The 16181-nt window shown below is 40.5% G+C and overlaps 1 protein-coding gene across 2 annotated transcripts in view; it reads left to right on the top strand.

The window, feature by feature from the left end:
* LOC100120460 (heterogeneous nuclear ribonucleoprotein L) overlaps positions 1-10440 on the top strand; it is a 51156-nt gene extending 40716 nt beyond the window's left edge. Inside the window, exons 7-9 of one of the 2 annotated variants that reach the window (XM_031926532.2) lie at positions 7133-7778; positions 7858-8117; positions 8167-10440. In XM_031926532.2, coding sequence (XP_031782392.1) covers positions 7133-7778; positions 7858-8117; positions 8167-8324 — 1064 coding nt within the window. In that variant the 3' untranslated portion in view covers positions 8325-10440. The remainder of the gene's footprint in view (positions 1-7132; positions 7779-7857; positions 8118-8166) is intronic. The other variant, XM_031926533.2, reaches the window with a different exon arrangement.
* Positions 10441-16181: the final 5741 nt, after the last annotated feature.

The raw sequence follows: 16181 nt of genomic DNA, 5'->3' as shown, positions 1-16181 counted from the left end.
TTGCGCTCGCGGTTATGCGCGCCGAACGAACCTTATCGACTTTAATGTTCAATTTCAGAACGCGCGTACGCCAGTCTACCTGTCTGCCTCGCTGACTTTTGCGATAACGCCGACAATATCGACGCGAGCCATTCTCGCGCGTTATACCTACACGCCCAACCGATGAATTCTTCATTGGCTCGCTTAATGCTGCATTTCTTTCGGTTCTCGCGTGTGCAGCTCTCCATACTTTTTACGAGAATCAATTTCGATATCCCCTATTATCTCGTCCTTCGCAGCCTGGAAACTTGAAAGAGTCATGAATCGTGTATTAGTAGCGCAATTTCATTGAAAAGAAATCAATCTGCTAAGTGGGTATATATTCAGTAAATAGATTGAATCCACTTCTCTAATTTCTCGTCGTTCGGCCGTTCTATCGCAGATCTAAGTTTGCCGCCGAGCTGCAGCAGTTCGTATATATAGCCACACACACACGCGCGCACACACACACACGACTATCTTAAACTTGGTTATCGCGCCACACGAGGAGGACGTCGAAGCCTTTTAGTTACAAAGTTAAAGTTAGATTGCCCCAGCCCCGTGTCTATGTTAATCGAATCACGCTCATTTTCCTCGCCTCTATGTATACCTTCGATCGGATGATACACGCGCTGGTTTGCTCAGTTTTGTCTTTCAAGTGGTCGATAGAGTTGCAGGTGTGACGTTTTGGGAAACCATCGTTTTCTAGAGATTCAGTTCCTTTCATTACGAGAATGCTAGTATGCTAGTTTTTTGAAAACGTGTAGCCATGAAACGCGCGATTTATAGACACTTTTTTTCAACTTGGGATAAAAGTACATTTGAAAATACTTCTATGAAGATTTCACGTTAAAACGAAGATTAAGTGGGGTTTTATTCAATCGAAGAATTGATCGCAAGATTTTTCGAGAACGCGTTTAGGATATCACACTTACTCCATATATATATATATTCACAAATAAAAAAAAATGAAACACCAACATTAATTGGACACACAGAGTTGAGAGAGATGCAAGTGTTTGTTGCTCTCAGTGCAAAGCTCGTATATAGAAACAAAAGTGACTTGGTTCAGAAAGGGAGAAGATCGTAATAGGCCCTAATCGAAGTCGAGCACATCATTGAACAAGCCACAAGAATATCTAACAAGTATAACTACAACTACATCCAACTACATGCCCGGGAATAATAAAACCCCCCAAAATAAACACGACTGGAATATCGATCGAGGACACGACACAACGAACATAGCGTCGGAGGATTCAAACAGCCACGTCATCGCGTGTATCACATATTGTTCTAATTGCCAAAACGTGCTGTGCAACGCCACACGTCGCGGCGTAGCTGCAATAGCTATATGTATACAACGCCTTAAACGTATATGTTACTACTTAGATACCACACACCTGGCTCCGAGCGCACCAAATCTCTTCTCTGTCTTCTTTGTAATTTTTGTCTGTTTGTTTGAAGAGAGAAATATATATACGGCCTTATGTCTGCGATGACGCTTTGATCCGACAGTATATTACATAAAATATAAAAAAAGATGCAAAGTTCATCCAAGACATGTGTGTGAATAATATTTATCTGTCCGTCTTTATATACACCAGAAATGTGCAATTTTATACTTTAATCTTCTGTTCGTTTGAATCCTTTTAATTTTTCCAATAAGCTCTACTTGGCCAAATCACTTGATTTACTCTTGTCACGCTTCGATCGCAATTTCCTGCCTGATTGCGACTTTTTACTCGCTTCTTTTTTATATGCATCAATTTTTTATTTCCGTATATTATGTGCGCAGCTTTCAAAAATCAAGGGTTTTATTTTGGCGCCCGACACCCGCTGATTGGCATTACGAGACCATGTCTGTGTACGTTTGATGTCTCGCTTCTTACGAAATCCACGACAAAATTTTTCAAAAAAATTTGCTGAACGAATTAACTTTCTTCCGCTGGCGCTTTCGCTCGCATTTTTTTCAGAGAGGCGAAAGAAAAGAAAGAGAACTTTATTCGCATTTCTCAAGAAACAAAAAAAGCGACACAATGCAAATGTGAGCTTAGCGTTTTCTCCTCATGCTATTTCTCTCTATCACTCTTTCTGTCTCTTTCTCCCTATTATTTCCCTGTTTCTTTGCCTTTCTATATGTCTGCGGTTTATATTTTGCAATTTGCTTTTTCATTTCAAGCGCTTCCTGTGTTCTCGTTTTTACGTCCATTTATTTTACCGATATATAACGCACCGTCGACTTTGTAAAATGTGAAAGATACCTTTTGTAATTGTCTCACTCTTTGTAATACTTCTCTCATTTTTTTAAACGTGCACCTTTTTTAAATTACAAATCAACTTGCGATATATGAAAGAAACGATTTTATTGTGTGGCGTATATAGGATGCGATGCGCTCCTCTGTTGCAATGAAAGAAACGTTTGCTGTCACAAGTATAACAATTATACGTTTGAAAAGAACCGAACAGTCTTTGACCTTTTGCTTGTACTCTCTAATTCGTATACTTATTGTTATTGTTCGTCTTTTTGCATTTTGAAAATTTTTCCAAAAGGGAGAGTACTGTAATTAAAAATTTTCTTTTTGAATCAAATAAAACATTTTTTCCAAAGCTTAGTGTACTCTCCCTCTTTTATTCTGTGTCAAAAGTTAGAGGTCAATCACTGTCTCTGTAGCTTTGAAAAATAAGTAGTCTTTTGAAAATTTTCAACTTTCTTCTATTTTTACCTGCATATATGTGTATGTTTGTATGGACTGTAATCTTTTTTTTTAACGAGAAAAGCAACCACACGCACCGTAAATATCTGTGTCGCAAACCTATATAATATATCTCCATCGGTTAACAGCCGACCAATCAACAAGTTCAAAAACAGCGCACAACGTTTTCAGAACAAAACTATTTTGTAATGTGTGTCTAGAAATGTATGTCTCCGCTGCTCGGAGCCTCGGGGCCAAGCAACTCGTCCTCGATTTTTTCATGTTGTATATTTACAGATTGTCAATGTTCAGCGACATTTCTTTTTTCTCAAAAATCAAATGAAAAGGGCTACCAATGCACTCTCACAGACAAACATTCAGTCGTCCACTGATCCCAAGTAAATGTTGAAAATATATAAATATATATCTAAACAGATTACCGTTTTTTATTGTATACATATAGATTGATTATTCTTATCTGTACATGTAAATTTACACTGACTATGTATATATGGATCTATATTGAAATGTATACAAGGTAGAAAAAAGACCTTAAAACATATACTTGAAACAACAACCAAATCTCAAAAGATAAGAAGGATGTATTATTATGTACACCACGGTTAGCTAGTGATCTTTCCTCTCGCTTATATTCATTATACACCCACACACCAACAACAACATCAACAACATCAACAACAACAACAACAACAACATGAACATCAATATCTACAACAGCAACAACTACCACCACAATATCATCAACAAAAGGACTCAAGGCTGACTGACAAGCATTTTTCTTATATCTCTGTTTTCGTTATCACGCTCGAGAGAAAGAGGGAGAGAGAGATATGAAAAAAGAAACAAACTAAGAATATAAGAAATAAAAATAAAAAGAGAAAAAAGAAAGTGGGAGGAAAGAGGTGTTATGTTGGAATGTTTGTCTGTGTGCAGATGCAGCCATCTCAGTTGTTGACATGAGGTGATCAGACGGGATTCAGAAGCGATGGACAGGAAATGGAAATGGAAATGGAATTGGAAAAGGAAAAGGAGAATGAGAGGCGGCAAAAGGGATGTGTAAGGGGGGAGTGAGAGAGACGAGTATGTGGAAAGGGCGAGAGAGACCGAGATAAAGAGCGAAAGAGTCGCGAAAGAGCGCCGCGAGCGATTATGGGCCCGATAAGCAAACAAGTGCTGCCGCGCACAGTCGCTCGTTCTCACTCTTTAGTCCCTCCGGCCGCATTACGTCTCCTCTCCCTCCCTTCCTCTCTCGAAGTGTGAGCGTGAGCACACGAGAACGTCTTGATGCGAGAGTTGTCGCGAGAGCTTGGTCCCGAGCTTGCGACCGACCAGCGGGGTAAGTCAAGTTACTTCAGATGATGACAGAAAATAAAAAAAAACTCACAACATCTCTATCTCTGATCAATTCGCGCAGAGTCTCTATCGCATTTTTCGCCACGACGACGGACTACGCCAACCATCGACCTCACTGCCTGTGTTATATCGTGTATTAGATCGACTCTGCGCAACGAACTGATCTGCTACAATTTTTCTATTCTACGAGTTATACATATACTTGCTACATTTTTGTGTATTTACTATTTTTTCAACTCTGTGATTTTTTATATATATATATATTTATATTTATATTTATATTATATATTTAATAAAAATGAAACGCTTTCATTTTCTAGTTTATATGCAAAGACCCTTGTCCCATTAAATCAGCAGAATAATCCGTCGTGTACAAATTATATTTTCAAATGAATCTTCCGACCTGTGATCCTACTAAATTATATATTTTGATGAACGTTTCAAACTTTATGCTGCGCATTTTACTTTCCAGACGTGAATAAAAATAATATCATTTTTCAGCAGTTTATGAATTTTAAAACTTTTCAAATGCAAATTGACGACCGAAAAATAAACGATAAAAACAGAAACGCGAATACAATATTGATTCTACACAAAAAAGTCGAACTAAATTCACAGGTTGAAATGAAATTTTGATTCCTCAAAAGAACAAAGTGTGACGCTTCGCGAAATTGCCTATTTTCGCATATACGCGCAGCCTAAACTCAAATTGACGGCTCCTCCTTTCGTTGCATTCGCAGAGTCTATCCTATCCTATCTACTCTTTTTTTTGTTAGAAAATACTGAACTGCGGAGAAACTTTTCTTATGCTCGAGGGTTTCGCTGTTTTTCCTAGCCACTTCCGGATTTTATCCGTGGATTGCGCGTCTTGTGAAAAAAATTTCCCTCAAGATTAAAGCGAAATTGAATTTAATCCAAGCAGCTCGACTCGGACGGGTTGTCTTTTTTTCTTCTTCTTCTTTCCACTTCTTATATTTTAGCAGTCTTTCCTTTTTTCGTGTGCCAGATACTCGTGCGCGGCACTGAAAAATTTCTCCGGTTCCGTCGGAAACGTTGACGCGACGCGAAATATTATTGCTTCTGAAATATAAAGCTAAGCTCGGGTTTAGATGTTGAAAGCAAGACACAGCGAGGCGAATTACCTTTTTACGTTCAAAATATAAAAATACAAAAGGAATTGCATGCTAAATTGCGCGAAATTTATTTAGCAAACGTGACGAACATTTGGATGTTATATGATACAAATTGCAGTGCTTTTATGGCACCGTTAAATTATAATGCGGCCGCGAAGCGTAAAAAATGTTTAATTAAATATTTAAATGTTATACCTGTCGACTCGTTGCCGTTATAATTATACGACCGAAATCAGAAACGAGTTTTAACGAATTAAATAATCAGGATAACCTTAATAAATTATACATTCCGAAAACGTCGAATATCGGGGCGAATCCGAGGAAAATCGGAGGATCGAATTTTATTCAATATTTGAAGTTTCGCGTAAAATGAAATCCGAGCGCATCGCTGCATCTCTATGCATACAAACAAGAGAGTATAGCAAATCATATAAGTATAGAAAACATAAAATATCCCAAACAGCGAATAATACGAAACCGTAACTCGAGAATTTTGCGTTAAAATAAACACATGAGAAAATAACAAAAAATCGCCGTGCTTTGCCAGTTCAACGAGGCCCTCATTAATACACGAACCAAACTTTACACAAAAGCTCGCGAATAAAACTTTGCTCAACAAAATTTTCCAAAGAAATCAGCCCGCGATTGCGCGCCTAGAAAAATAATTTAAAAAAAACCAGCTCTTTGTATCGAGAGATGCAGCAGAGCAGAGCAGCACACGGTCGAATACAGCAGTATGGAAGAGCCGATCCAAGAAAGAAAAAAAGCTCGAGTCTAGGGGTTGTGCAGTATGTGCAGGGAAGAGGGGTGCACGGCTGATGCAGGAAGGGCTGTGGGGTATATATATATATATATAGAGAGAGAGAGAGAGAGAGAGAGAGAGAGAGAGCAGGGCGTTATGGGGGTGCGCGCGGTGCTAGTCTGCGTGGCGTCGTCGCTCGCGAGGTCGATACAGCCCATGACCTCGGCGTCGCGCATCCAACGCCGCCGCCAACTTCCCCGGCGGCGGCTGCCTCGCTCACGCGCGTCAAATCTGCGGCGATGCATTCCGACCATACTGTATATAAATCTTTTCGGCTGCATATTCATCATTATATTCGCATCGTTTTAAGCTTTCTCGCTCGCGCTATTTTTTGCGGTACAAGTATAATTTCGGCTATGCACAGCGTGTATGTATTTTTGCGAAGCTGGAATGTAACGAGTGGGAGGAAAGGGTGTATTTGACCGTGTCAAATGTTTGGAGAGCTGCCCTGTGCGTTGGCGGTGCATTGAAATCGCGAACATGGCGGAGCTTTAATTACACTCTACTCTGCTATGTGCGGGAGATAATACATCGGTCTGATAAAATTCGAGGCAAAAATTGCGGGGGCGAATTTTATTCCGCATATTCGGCGCGCGAGCTTAGATCTTTCATAGCCGTCTCTCAATTTAACTGGGATAACGTTTGTTCTGCTCTTAAAAGGAAAATATGCTTTTTTATATGAAGGTTTTATAACTGACGTATTTTAACTGCGGTGAAGCTTCCTGAGTAAAGGAGAACTGCATTTCAGATTTGGCTGCAGCTTTTTTTTTTTTTTTTTTTTAAACTCAAAGATTTAATATTTGGAATATGGAATTAAAGTAAACCGCCGAATCTGAAATCTGCTAGTTCTTGTAAATTACGGGAAGCGTCGAAACGATATATTATATTAAAATGTATGCCAATACTCAATACGCCACGTTTCCATGATTCGCATAAAATGTATGTAAATGCTCGATATATTCCGCAAGTTTACATCAAGCAAATTGCGTCGTTTGAATCAGAGATGCAAAATCCACATACTATATATTTACGAGTATTTACGAAAGGAGAAAAATCCCACACTAACGTTCTCATGCCTCTATACGTCTGTGTTTCTCTCCTCCCAACAGGCGCAGGCAGCCACAAGAACGACACCAGCGGCAACGGCCGACCGGCGCCTCTCCTGGCAGAGCCACGTTATGGCGCCGCACCTCAGCCCTACGGCTCTTCGGTGCCAGCAGGTGGCGTTCAGTTCGGCGCGACGGGAGCCGGTGCCCACGACAGATACGAGGACACCTTCAGCGGGCCGCCCGGCGCCTACGCCGAGCCCTACGTCGAGCGCTACGGGCTCAAGACCGCGGCCGGACCCGAGTTCCCCGGACGCGAGCCCCTGCACCCGACGCCTCCGCGGCCCGGATACGTCGCGGCTCTCGGCCAGGCACCGGCCACCAGCAGCCAAGGCTCCGTCATGATGGTTTACGGGCTCCAGTCTGACAAGGTCAACACCGACAAACTCTTCAATCTCTTCTGTCTCTACGGCAACGTCAGCAAGGTCAAGTTCCTCAAGACCAAGGAGGGCTGCGCCATGATCCAGATGGGCGACGGGATCGCGGTCGAGCGCTGTCTGCAGAACCTGAACAACGTCACCATCGGCCAGGACGGTAAGCTCCAGCTTGGCTTCTCGAAGCAGGCCTTCCTCTCCGACGTGACCAACCCCTACGTGCTGCCCGACAAGACGCCCAGCTTCAAGGACTTCACCGGCAGCAAAAACAACAGGTATGACGCGTGCTATAACTCCGCGTGATTTGCCATCGAGAGCCGCGCACAGTCGTACTCACGCGCGATTGATTCACAGGTTTCTGAACCCCGCGATGGCCAACAAGAACCGCATCCAGCCGCCCTCGAAGATCGTGCACTTCTTCAATACGCCGCCGGATCTGACCGAGGAGACGGTGAACCGAGTGTTCGTCGAGGCCGGCATCGAGCCACCGACCACCATCAAGCTCTTCCCGCTCAAGTCCGAGCGCTCGTCGTCCGGCCTCATCGAGTTCAGCAGCGTCGGAGTCGCGGTCGAGGCCATCATGGAGTGCAACCACACCGCCCTCGACAACAGCAGTGAGTACAGCCTTTTCGCATCCCGAACTTTCCTATGACTTACCAAAAGTACTGACCCTTACAGACGGCAAGTTCCCCTACATAATGAAGCTCTGCTTCTCCTCGTCGCGCACCATACCCAGCAACTTCCCCCCGAGCAGCGCCGGCAGCTCGTCCTCCGCCTCGGCTAACAACGGCCACGCCAAAATGCAGCAAGACTCGGAATAGAACGGCGAGGCCCAGGGTCAGCAGCGTCAGCGCCAGCAGCAGCAGCAGCAGCAACAGCAGCAGCAGCAGCAGCAGCAACAACAACGGCAGCAGCAGCAACAGCGTCAGAGAGCCGCCCTCGGGTTAGGGCTCGGTCTGCACGCACCGCCGCCGCCGCCGCCCCAGGCGCTTTGCGGCCCCCAACAGGCGGCAGCAGCAGCGGCGGCCGCTCTCGCACTGTCCCCGGTCTTGCCTCCGCACCCGCCGCCCCTGCCCCCGCCGGCGGGATGCCTCCTCATCGCCGCGCCAAGCCTCGCCGCTCATTATCAGGCCCAACCGCCGCCCCCACCGCCCCCGCCCCTGCCCACCTTCTGGCCGTATTAGAGGCCCGCCCGGTTCACCCCCCCCCCACCCCTTCTCCCCCGTCCCCGCTCACGCGCCACTGCTGTAGTGTTCAGATTGCGACGTTTGACCACGACGACTGTGACCACGACGAGCCACTTTGACCGCAAGCCCTGCTCCCTCGATACCGCGCGTGATCGCGCGGTACGCATATAAATAATATTGTCACGATAATCTCTGTCTCTGATGTCTGACGATGGCACGCACTGCAAACACACACTGCACAATCCGACGCTTCATATTGTACCCGCTCGATTTTGTATTTTTCCCCGCCATTGCAGCCGCGCCATCTCCCGCCGCCACCCCAAGCAAGCACCTTTTTATATAAAAAGAAGCATCTTAGATCTCGCAAGCTCATACTTTCACCAGAAGGCGTATAATGACGTAGACTTGACTTGGCCATATATATATAAATATATATATATATATATATACAAATATATGATATATACCTTGAGTATCGAATAACAAGATTGCTTCGAGGGTTGTGACGAAAGAATTATAAAGCAAACAAACTAAACAAACAAATTTATGACTTAAGCGTGCGAGAAAACGAAATATACGCAACACGAGCACTTTTGTCCAATGACCGCGTGCGAGCGAGACTGCGAGATGGAGAGTGTGCGAGAAAGTGAGGGAGTGAGAGAGAGAAAGAGAGAGAGAGAGAGAGAACGAGTGAGCGAGTGAGAAAAAGAGAGATAGAGAGCCGAGTGCATGCGAGAAAAAAATTTATATTCGAGGCAATATTTGTTACAATACGACTAGAGTGTAAGTTACGCACTGTGTGTACAAGCTCACTATATGAAGATAAAAAAAATATACATTTCGAGGAGCGAATAGCGAAGAAGGAGAGCGCGCGAGAGAGAGAGAGAGAGAGCGAGACAGGAGAGGAGGAAAGCTGAACGCTATATGTCGCGGCGCTAAAGGTAGACTATATACGCGCGCGCGCGCTGAGCACCAATAATACCTATATAGAGTTCTTTAAAAGATATTCTAAATACAGAATATTCAACAACAGGCACTAAACCGCTCTGCCCGCGTTCGTGCAGAATCTATAAAGCGTCGATTCTTCCTCGAAGATCCCCTTCGACTTCTTTTCTTCCTTTATTTCTGCAGGTTATTTGTTCCTTTCACGCCTCCTTGTTTTTCCTCCCGGTTTAACGACGGTCGGTTATACTTTTTTTCTCGGTTCGCGATAATTTCCGCGTTTCCGATATTATATAGGTCCTCTTATACGCATATTCGCATTATTTTTCCTCATCATCAACATTATTATAATAATTGTCGATTTATGTGTGATTTTTGTGACTTATAAATACGATCGTAATGTGAACTTACGTTAATTATCCTAGATTCATCATTAATTAAGGATTTACTTAGGTTTACATGCAATTATAAATTTGTTATCTTGGACAATTTTTATGAATTTCACACAAATGTGAAAAGTCGTAAGATAGCTATAAGGTATTAGACCTAAAGTAATCATATCGCAGTAAGTAAATTTGTAGATGTACATATTCTATATGTAAATGTGATCACGGAGAGAGCTGCTCTTTCGAATCAAGAGAATATTGTCATTTTTGAGATACAAGTACACGTATTTTGTAATTTGTGGTTTAATTTTCGCTACGAATGAACGGAAATTAAATTATTACTGTTTGCAATAATGATTGATTACTCGCTTGTCGATGATGAATTAAATTTTTTAATCAAATGATGGCTCAGAACATATACACATTTTGTCGATTTTTCTTTTACTCTCAACAAAAATTCCTCGAAACCCTTGTTAAGAATAATCAAAAAATGTCAACTGAAGTTCCTTCCTCACTGTTTGCATCGTGCACAAGCGGCCAAGTTATTGTTTCCGCATGCAGAGACTCGGCATCGAGTACTCGATTTAAAAATAATCAAGCCGGCACTCGATATCATACATTTTTTCGTTACTTTTTTTCAAACCGAAGATGCACTCTGAACGATCGCAGTCACTCGCGCATTAGGTGCAGCTATATAGTCGCATGTATTTCTCTTCGACGAGATTTTAATCAAGAGTAAGAATGCGTTCGCTGAAAATCGACTTCTCTCGTGAATATATAAGCTTGAGCTTTTTGACCGTTTATGCGCGCAAAATGTAGCACACGACAACGAACTCTCACATACGCAGGCTATAGGCTGTACTTGTATGTACATTTAGACACACTTAGCTCTTCGCTTAGAAGACACACTCAGATGCTAGATCATTATCATTTGAGTTTCTCTACTAAGCCTCTCTCACATCGTTTGTTCTTTGATTTTGTTTCCGTTTCACGTTACTGAAAATCGACCAATTTCCGAAAGAATTCGCTTTTGTTCTTCATTTGAAAAGCGAAGAGCTAAATATAATATGGTTTCGGTTGAATAAAGTCTGTGTCGTGCACGTAAAGACGAGTCAAACGTAGACACCTTTGTAGCTTTATATTATACGATTGCGCAATAATTTGATTCCTCTGGGTGTTTAGCGCTGATTAAATACAATAAAAAGTATAGCGATTATCTAATTTTTTAAAGGATTTGAAACTCTGCATATCTCGTCATTTATTGATGCAAATGACAAAATAGCTAAATAAATAAATAATTAAAAAAGCTACGAAAAAGTAAGAAGTAGTGAGATCTTTTCTGATATATCTATCTATACTGTGTACAAATAAAAAAAAAAATTATATAGAAAAATCGATTGAATCTTGTAAAGGGTACAGTATTCTGGATTAGTGCGTAACGTAATTACGAGATATAGCTGAAAGAAGGGAGGAAACAAGCTTGCGAACGCGAAATATGATATTGGAGCTCGACTCATCATACCCGCGTACACATCAAACTCGAGGTTGTAATTACTGAAAACTAATCTGTGTCGATAACTAATTGTAAAACATTTGAAATTCGTTGGGTAAAAGACAAACAAGAAATCTTACTAAAACATATCTCCCATTCTATATGTATATAATTGCAAACGCTTGATAATACACTTTATTAATTGAATAATTGTAATTACGAATTATTATTATTATTATTATTATTATTATTATTATTATTATTATTAATTATTACTATTAATTTGTGGCAGCGATTTTGTAAAAGTCGAATGTCTAATTTAGAAAAAAGGGACGTGTATACAATTTCGAAGAGTCGATAGTGCGTTTTATGGCGTTAGTTATTATAAACTTTGATGCGTCTCTGTAATTAGATAGTTAACTATGAAAATAGGATTGCATATCGTTATCTTAATTAATTGACTAATTAATTGATTACTTATTTTACTGATTGATTGATTAATTAATTGATTAATTAATCTTAATTGTTAGTGTTGCAAAATAGGGTAAATACTGCCGATGCGCTTGTTCGCTTCTTTTGTAACGTTCAAAGTGCCATGACCTTATTGTCATTTCTTGTATACCGTATCAAGGGCTCGCGCGAACGCACGGGATATCTCCGCGCGCGCGTCCAATAATTTAAAAAAAAAAATGTGTACAACTATATACGATTTTTTATGAGAATATTATATTTATATTTTTCTAGTTTCGCTTTACGTCATATCAAGACCGGTCGCAGCTGTCACAATGAATTCCAAGTCGTTCGTCGAGCTCTGATACGCGTATATCGATATATAAAATCATTCCAGTGGTGATGCTATTAGTTGAATAGGTGAAAATAATAAATGTTTAAATGATGAAAAATGGAATGTCTGCGATTAACACAGCAGATGCGAGGGCGTCAAAGCGTTACAGAACAAGCAGAAGCGCAGTAGTAGCAAACTAGTTCCCAAGTATTATAGGTGACACATACTTGTCCCACATATCAGGAAGTAGGCATCCAAGGCACAACTGCGTGTCATATCAATGTCTCTAGCGTTGTATTTTCCCGTTTACAAAAAAAGCCCGTGTGATTATATATACACATTATTTATGTATATATATATATTATATATACCTTCTGAAAAAGATGGAAAAAATTACGTAGAAATACCTATTCCCCATCCACTCGTCACCTTAGCAGCCTCTTCCCCCTCTGTGTCCTGTTGCAATAATCACATCTTCTTGTTCTCGACTGTAGCCGTAGCTGATTTTCCTCACGCCTCGCGGAGAAAAATGTCACACGGAGTTATGTGTAGAAAGTGATGATAATATTCTAAAGTACATGGATAACTCGTAGCATCCATCCCGATAGAATAAGCCCGTTACTTTTGCGGATACCTTTGTGAATCTACGTCTGTCAATCGTGTACGCATACATGACACTGTTCGAGACATTTTTTCTGCGTATTTTTTTAAAAGCTTGCATATTCACTTATTCACGCACTGAGATAACACTCGACGAGTTATTTTTGAAGCTACACGACAGCCAAGTCTTCTCGTTTTAAAAGATTCTCGTTTCTACGCTCGACGAGCGAAATTCTCCTCTGATTTCTGCGGCAGTCTCTAGTCGAAATAAATGAATATGCAACGTCATATCCGAAATCCTCCCCCTATACCTGTATCTGTCCTATGTCTGTTATACATCTGAGCCTGAAGGGTCTCTAAGCTCTGTCTTCCCATTGCTGCGTCAAAAGACAAATTAGATACGATAAGATTTGTTGACTGTATACATTATTACGCATTAAAAAGTAAGCGAAGGAAAAAAAATAATGCCAGATATCACGAGCAGCGCCCGTTAAATCTCGACGATCATCTGCACCTCGAGTTCGATACTTGCCTTTGCACTTGAACGTTGTAAAAGCACCAAGAGACATTCTTATAGTTGAGTGATTTTGTACAAATGATCGTTTTTCCTTCATTTTCTGTTACTCTAAAAAACACGAGTTTCGACGGCTACGTTTGTAAATGTCTATTATTTTTCGAGACGCAACTTTTAAACATCGAAGAGAGAGAGAGCGAGAGAGAGAGAGAGAGAGAGAGTAGCGCAAGAACATTGTTTCAATTCTAATGGATGTAATTTTATACATGCATATGTATCATATAATAAATACGAAGTAAAAGTGCAGCTATACGAAAAATGAATTATTTGTACATAATGACCGGCGAGACAAGACAAAACAAAAAGAGTTCTCATCATCGAAAGATTTAGAGATGTGCAAGTGCAAACGGCACAAGTTTTACGGATTTCGTCATACACACACATGGCGCTGCGCGCGCACGCGCGCCCAATTTATCGTATGTGAATGTATTTTAAGAACATAGTTTTATCTCTAGACAAGAAAAAAAAATTACTATGTATAAGTCACGAAAGCGTAGTCTTTTGCGCGTCTATTAAAAAAATAAGTCGGCGCGTCATTTACCCAAGGAGACAAACAAAAAGAATCTAGAGAGAAATCGAGTATGCGAGCGAGCGAGAGAGAAAGAAAGAAAGAGCGAGAGCGCGAAAGAGAGAACGAGCGAATGGCATATAACCAATTCTTTGAAACGAGACTGCGCGTAGAGCGAGCAAGCGTAAAGCAAAAAGTTTGTTCGGATGTTTGAATTGATTTTTAGAGCTCGAAGAGAAAGACAAAGGTCCGTAAAAAAGCAAAAAAAAAATTTATGGAGAAGAAGCGAGAGAGTGAGAGAGAGAGAGAGAAAGAGAAGTACTAAGTATAAAACAAAAAAACGAGCAAACAAAATATACAGAAGAAATGTATTATGTGTATAATATTGTATGTCGTACGCTGTAATGTTGTTTGAATTTGCGAGTCAATTATCTGTGCCTAGCAGCCCTGCGCACCCTACCAAATGATGTACCACCGTTCTGATGATAAAAAAAAATTAAACCGTAAAAAATTACAAAGTATTCAGCAGTCTTAAGTAAAATTATGCATTAAATAATGGATAAAAAAATAATAACAAAGAGGAGATCGCTGAAAGAAAAGAGGAGGAGACGAGACGAGAAACGGTGTCGCGCGCTTTTTATTTTCTTCGAAGGCAAATTTTCATTTGTACACGGAGAGCCTGTAGAGCGTAACGGTTTACCTGCAGACAAATCATTCCAGAAATTATCTTTTTCCGTGCACGTATCAACAAGAAAGCGCAAGTCAAATCTCTGCTGAAAGTATTTATGATGCTTGCAAAAATCTTCGTGTAAATACTTTTGAGCTATAGTTTGTATTTCTCATCGAGTGACACTCAATACAACTCGTTTTATATTTTTCAATGCCTGCCTTTTGCGAAACGATACGATTAGCCAACGATAGACTTCAATTTTAAAAATCTTGTCATCTACGTAAAAAAAATACGCAACGGTTATCTTTTCTAGAATTTACAATCGCCGTGCAAAACCAATTTTAATCGCAATTTTAAGGATTTTGATGAGCAGAGCACGACAGCTGTTGTCGTCATCTCGAAGTCGCCAAAGGGAAAAAATAAAAAACTTTTTACGCGCGCTGTTTATAACTTATTATAATATATAACGCAGTTTTCGCACAACAGCTCCGTTCCTATATTAACTATTGACATTGATAACTGGGATCAGTCCACACGCTGTTTCTCTGCCTTTTCTCTCTATTCCTCTCTTCTCGGAATTGCCAAAAAACAAAATAAAATATAAAAAAATTATTAACAACGGAGATAACAAAAAATGAACAAAAAATTACAATGTATATCTATGAAGATAAAAAAAAACGATATAGAAAAACTAAAGTACGAAATACAAGCATTGAATTGGTTTCTGAATTGATACCCTCCGACACATTATCTTATAAATACATATTACCGTTTTGAATCACGTATTGTTTGTTCCTCACTAGGCTAGTAGAAACATATTAAAACATGCTTGCTTCTGTTTTCTTTGGTTTAGTACATATATCTATAGACATGAACATGTACATAAAAAAATACTCTTTTTACATTCGTTCCTCGGCGTCGTCAGAAACGAATCGAATCTTGCACCTGTTATAGTTTGAGCTCGACACGGTCTCACTTTGATGACAAACCAGCACAACAATTTATATATACTTACGTTTTTCATTATATACCATATCCACGCACACATCTCGAGCGCGGAGAGATGCTGAGAGTATATAATAAATTCGACGATCGAGCAGGTTTCTGTATGTTTCTACGCGAGGTGTATTTTCTTAAAACCGCATATAAATACAAAAATACATTAGGATTTATAAATGGGGGTATACGACAAGATGATATAAAACAAAGCAGCAACAACAGTAAAAACTGGCAAAAACAATAACACGAACACAGCTGTCGCGTATAGACGAAAAAACTCGCACCTTATTATACATGTACGATGTAAGCTTATGAAAAAAAAAAAAAAAAAACACGAAAAAAAAACGATAGAAATGCTGAAACTCGCAAAAGAAAGGTAAAAACAAACAAGCAACCCGTCACACACTGAACACAACAGCACAACAGCCACATATATACAAGTATACATAATATACCCATATCACTCGGGACGAAAGTCCAAAGCCGGTGTATACGTGGGGTTGAACACACTTATAGCTCTCCTAGCATGCGTTATG

This window comes from Nasonia vitripennis, chromosome 3 (genome assembly GCF_009193385.2).
Source record: "Nasonia vitripennis strain AsymCx chromosome 3, Nvit_psr_1.1, whole genome shotgun sequence".
NCBI classification, from domain to species: Eukaryota; Metazoa; Arthropoda; class Insecta; order Hymenoptera; family Pteromalidae; genus Nasonia; species Nasonia vitripennis.
This window is presented reverse-complemented; position numbering and strand designations above follow the sequence as displayed.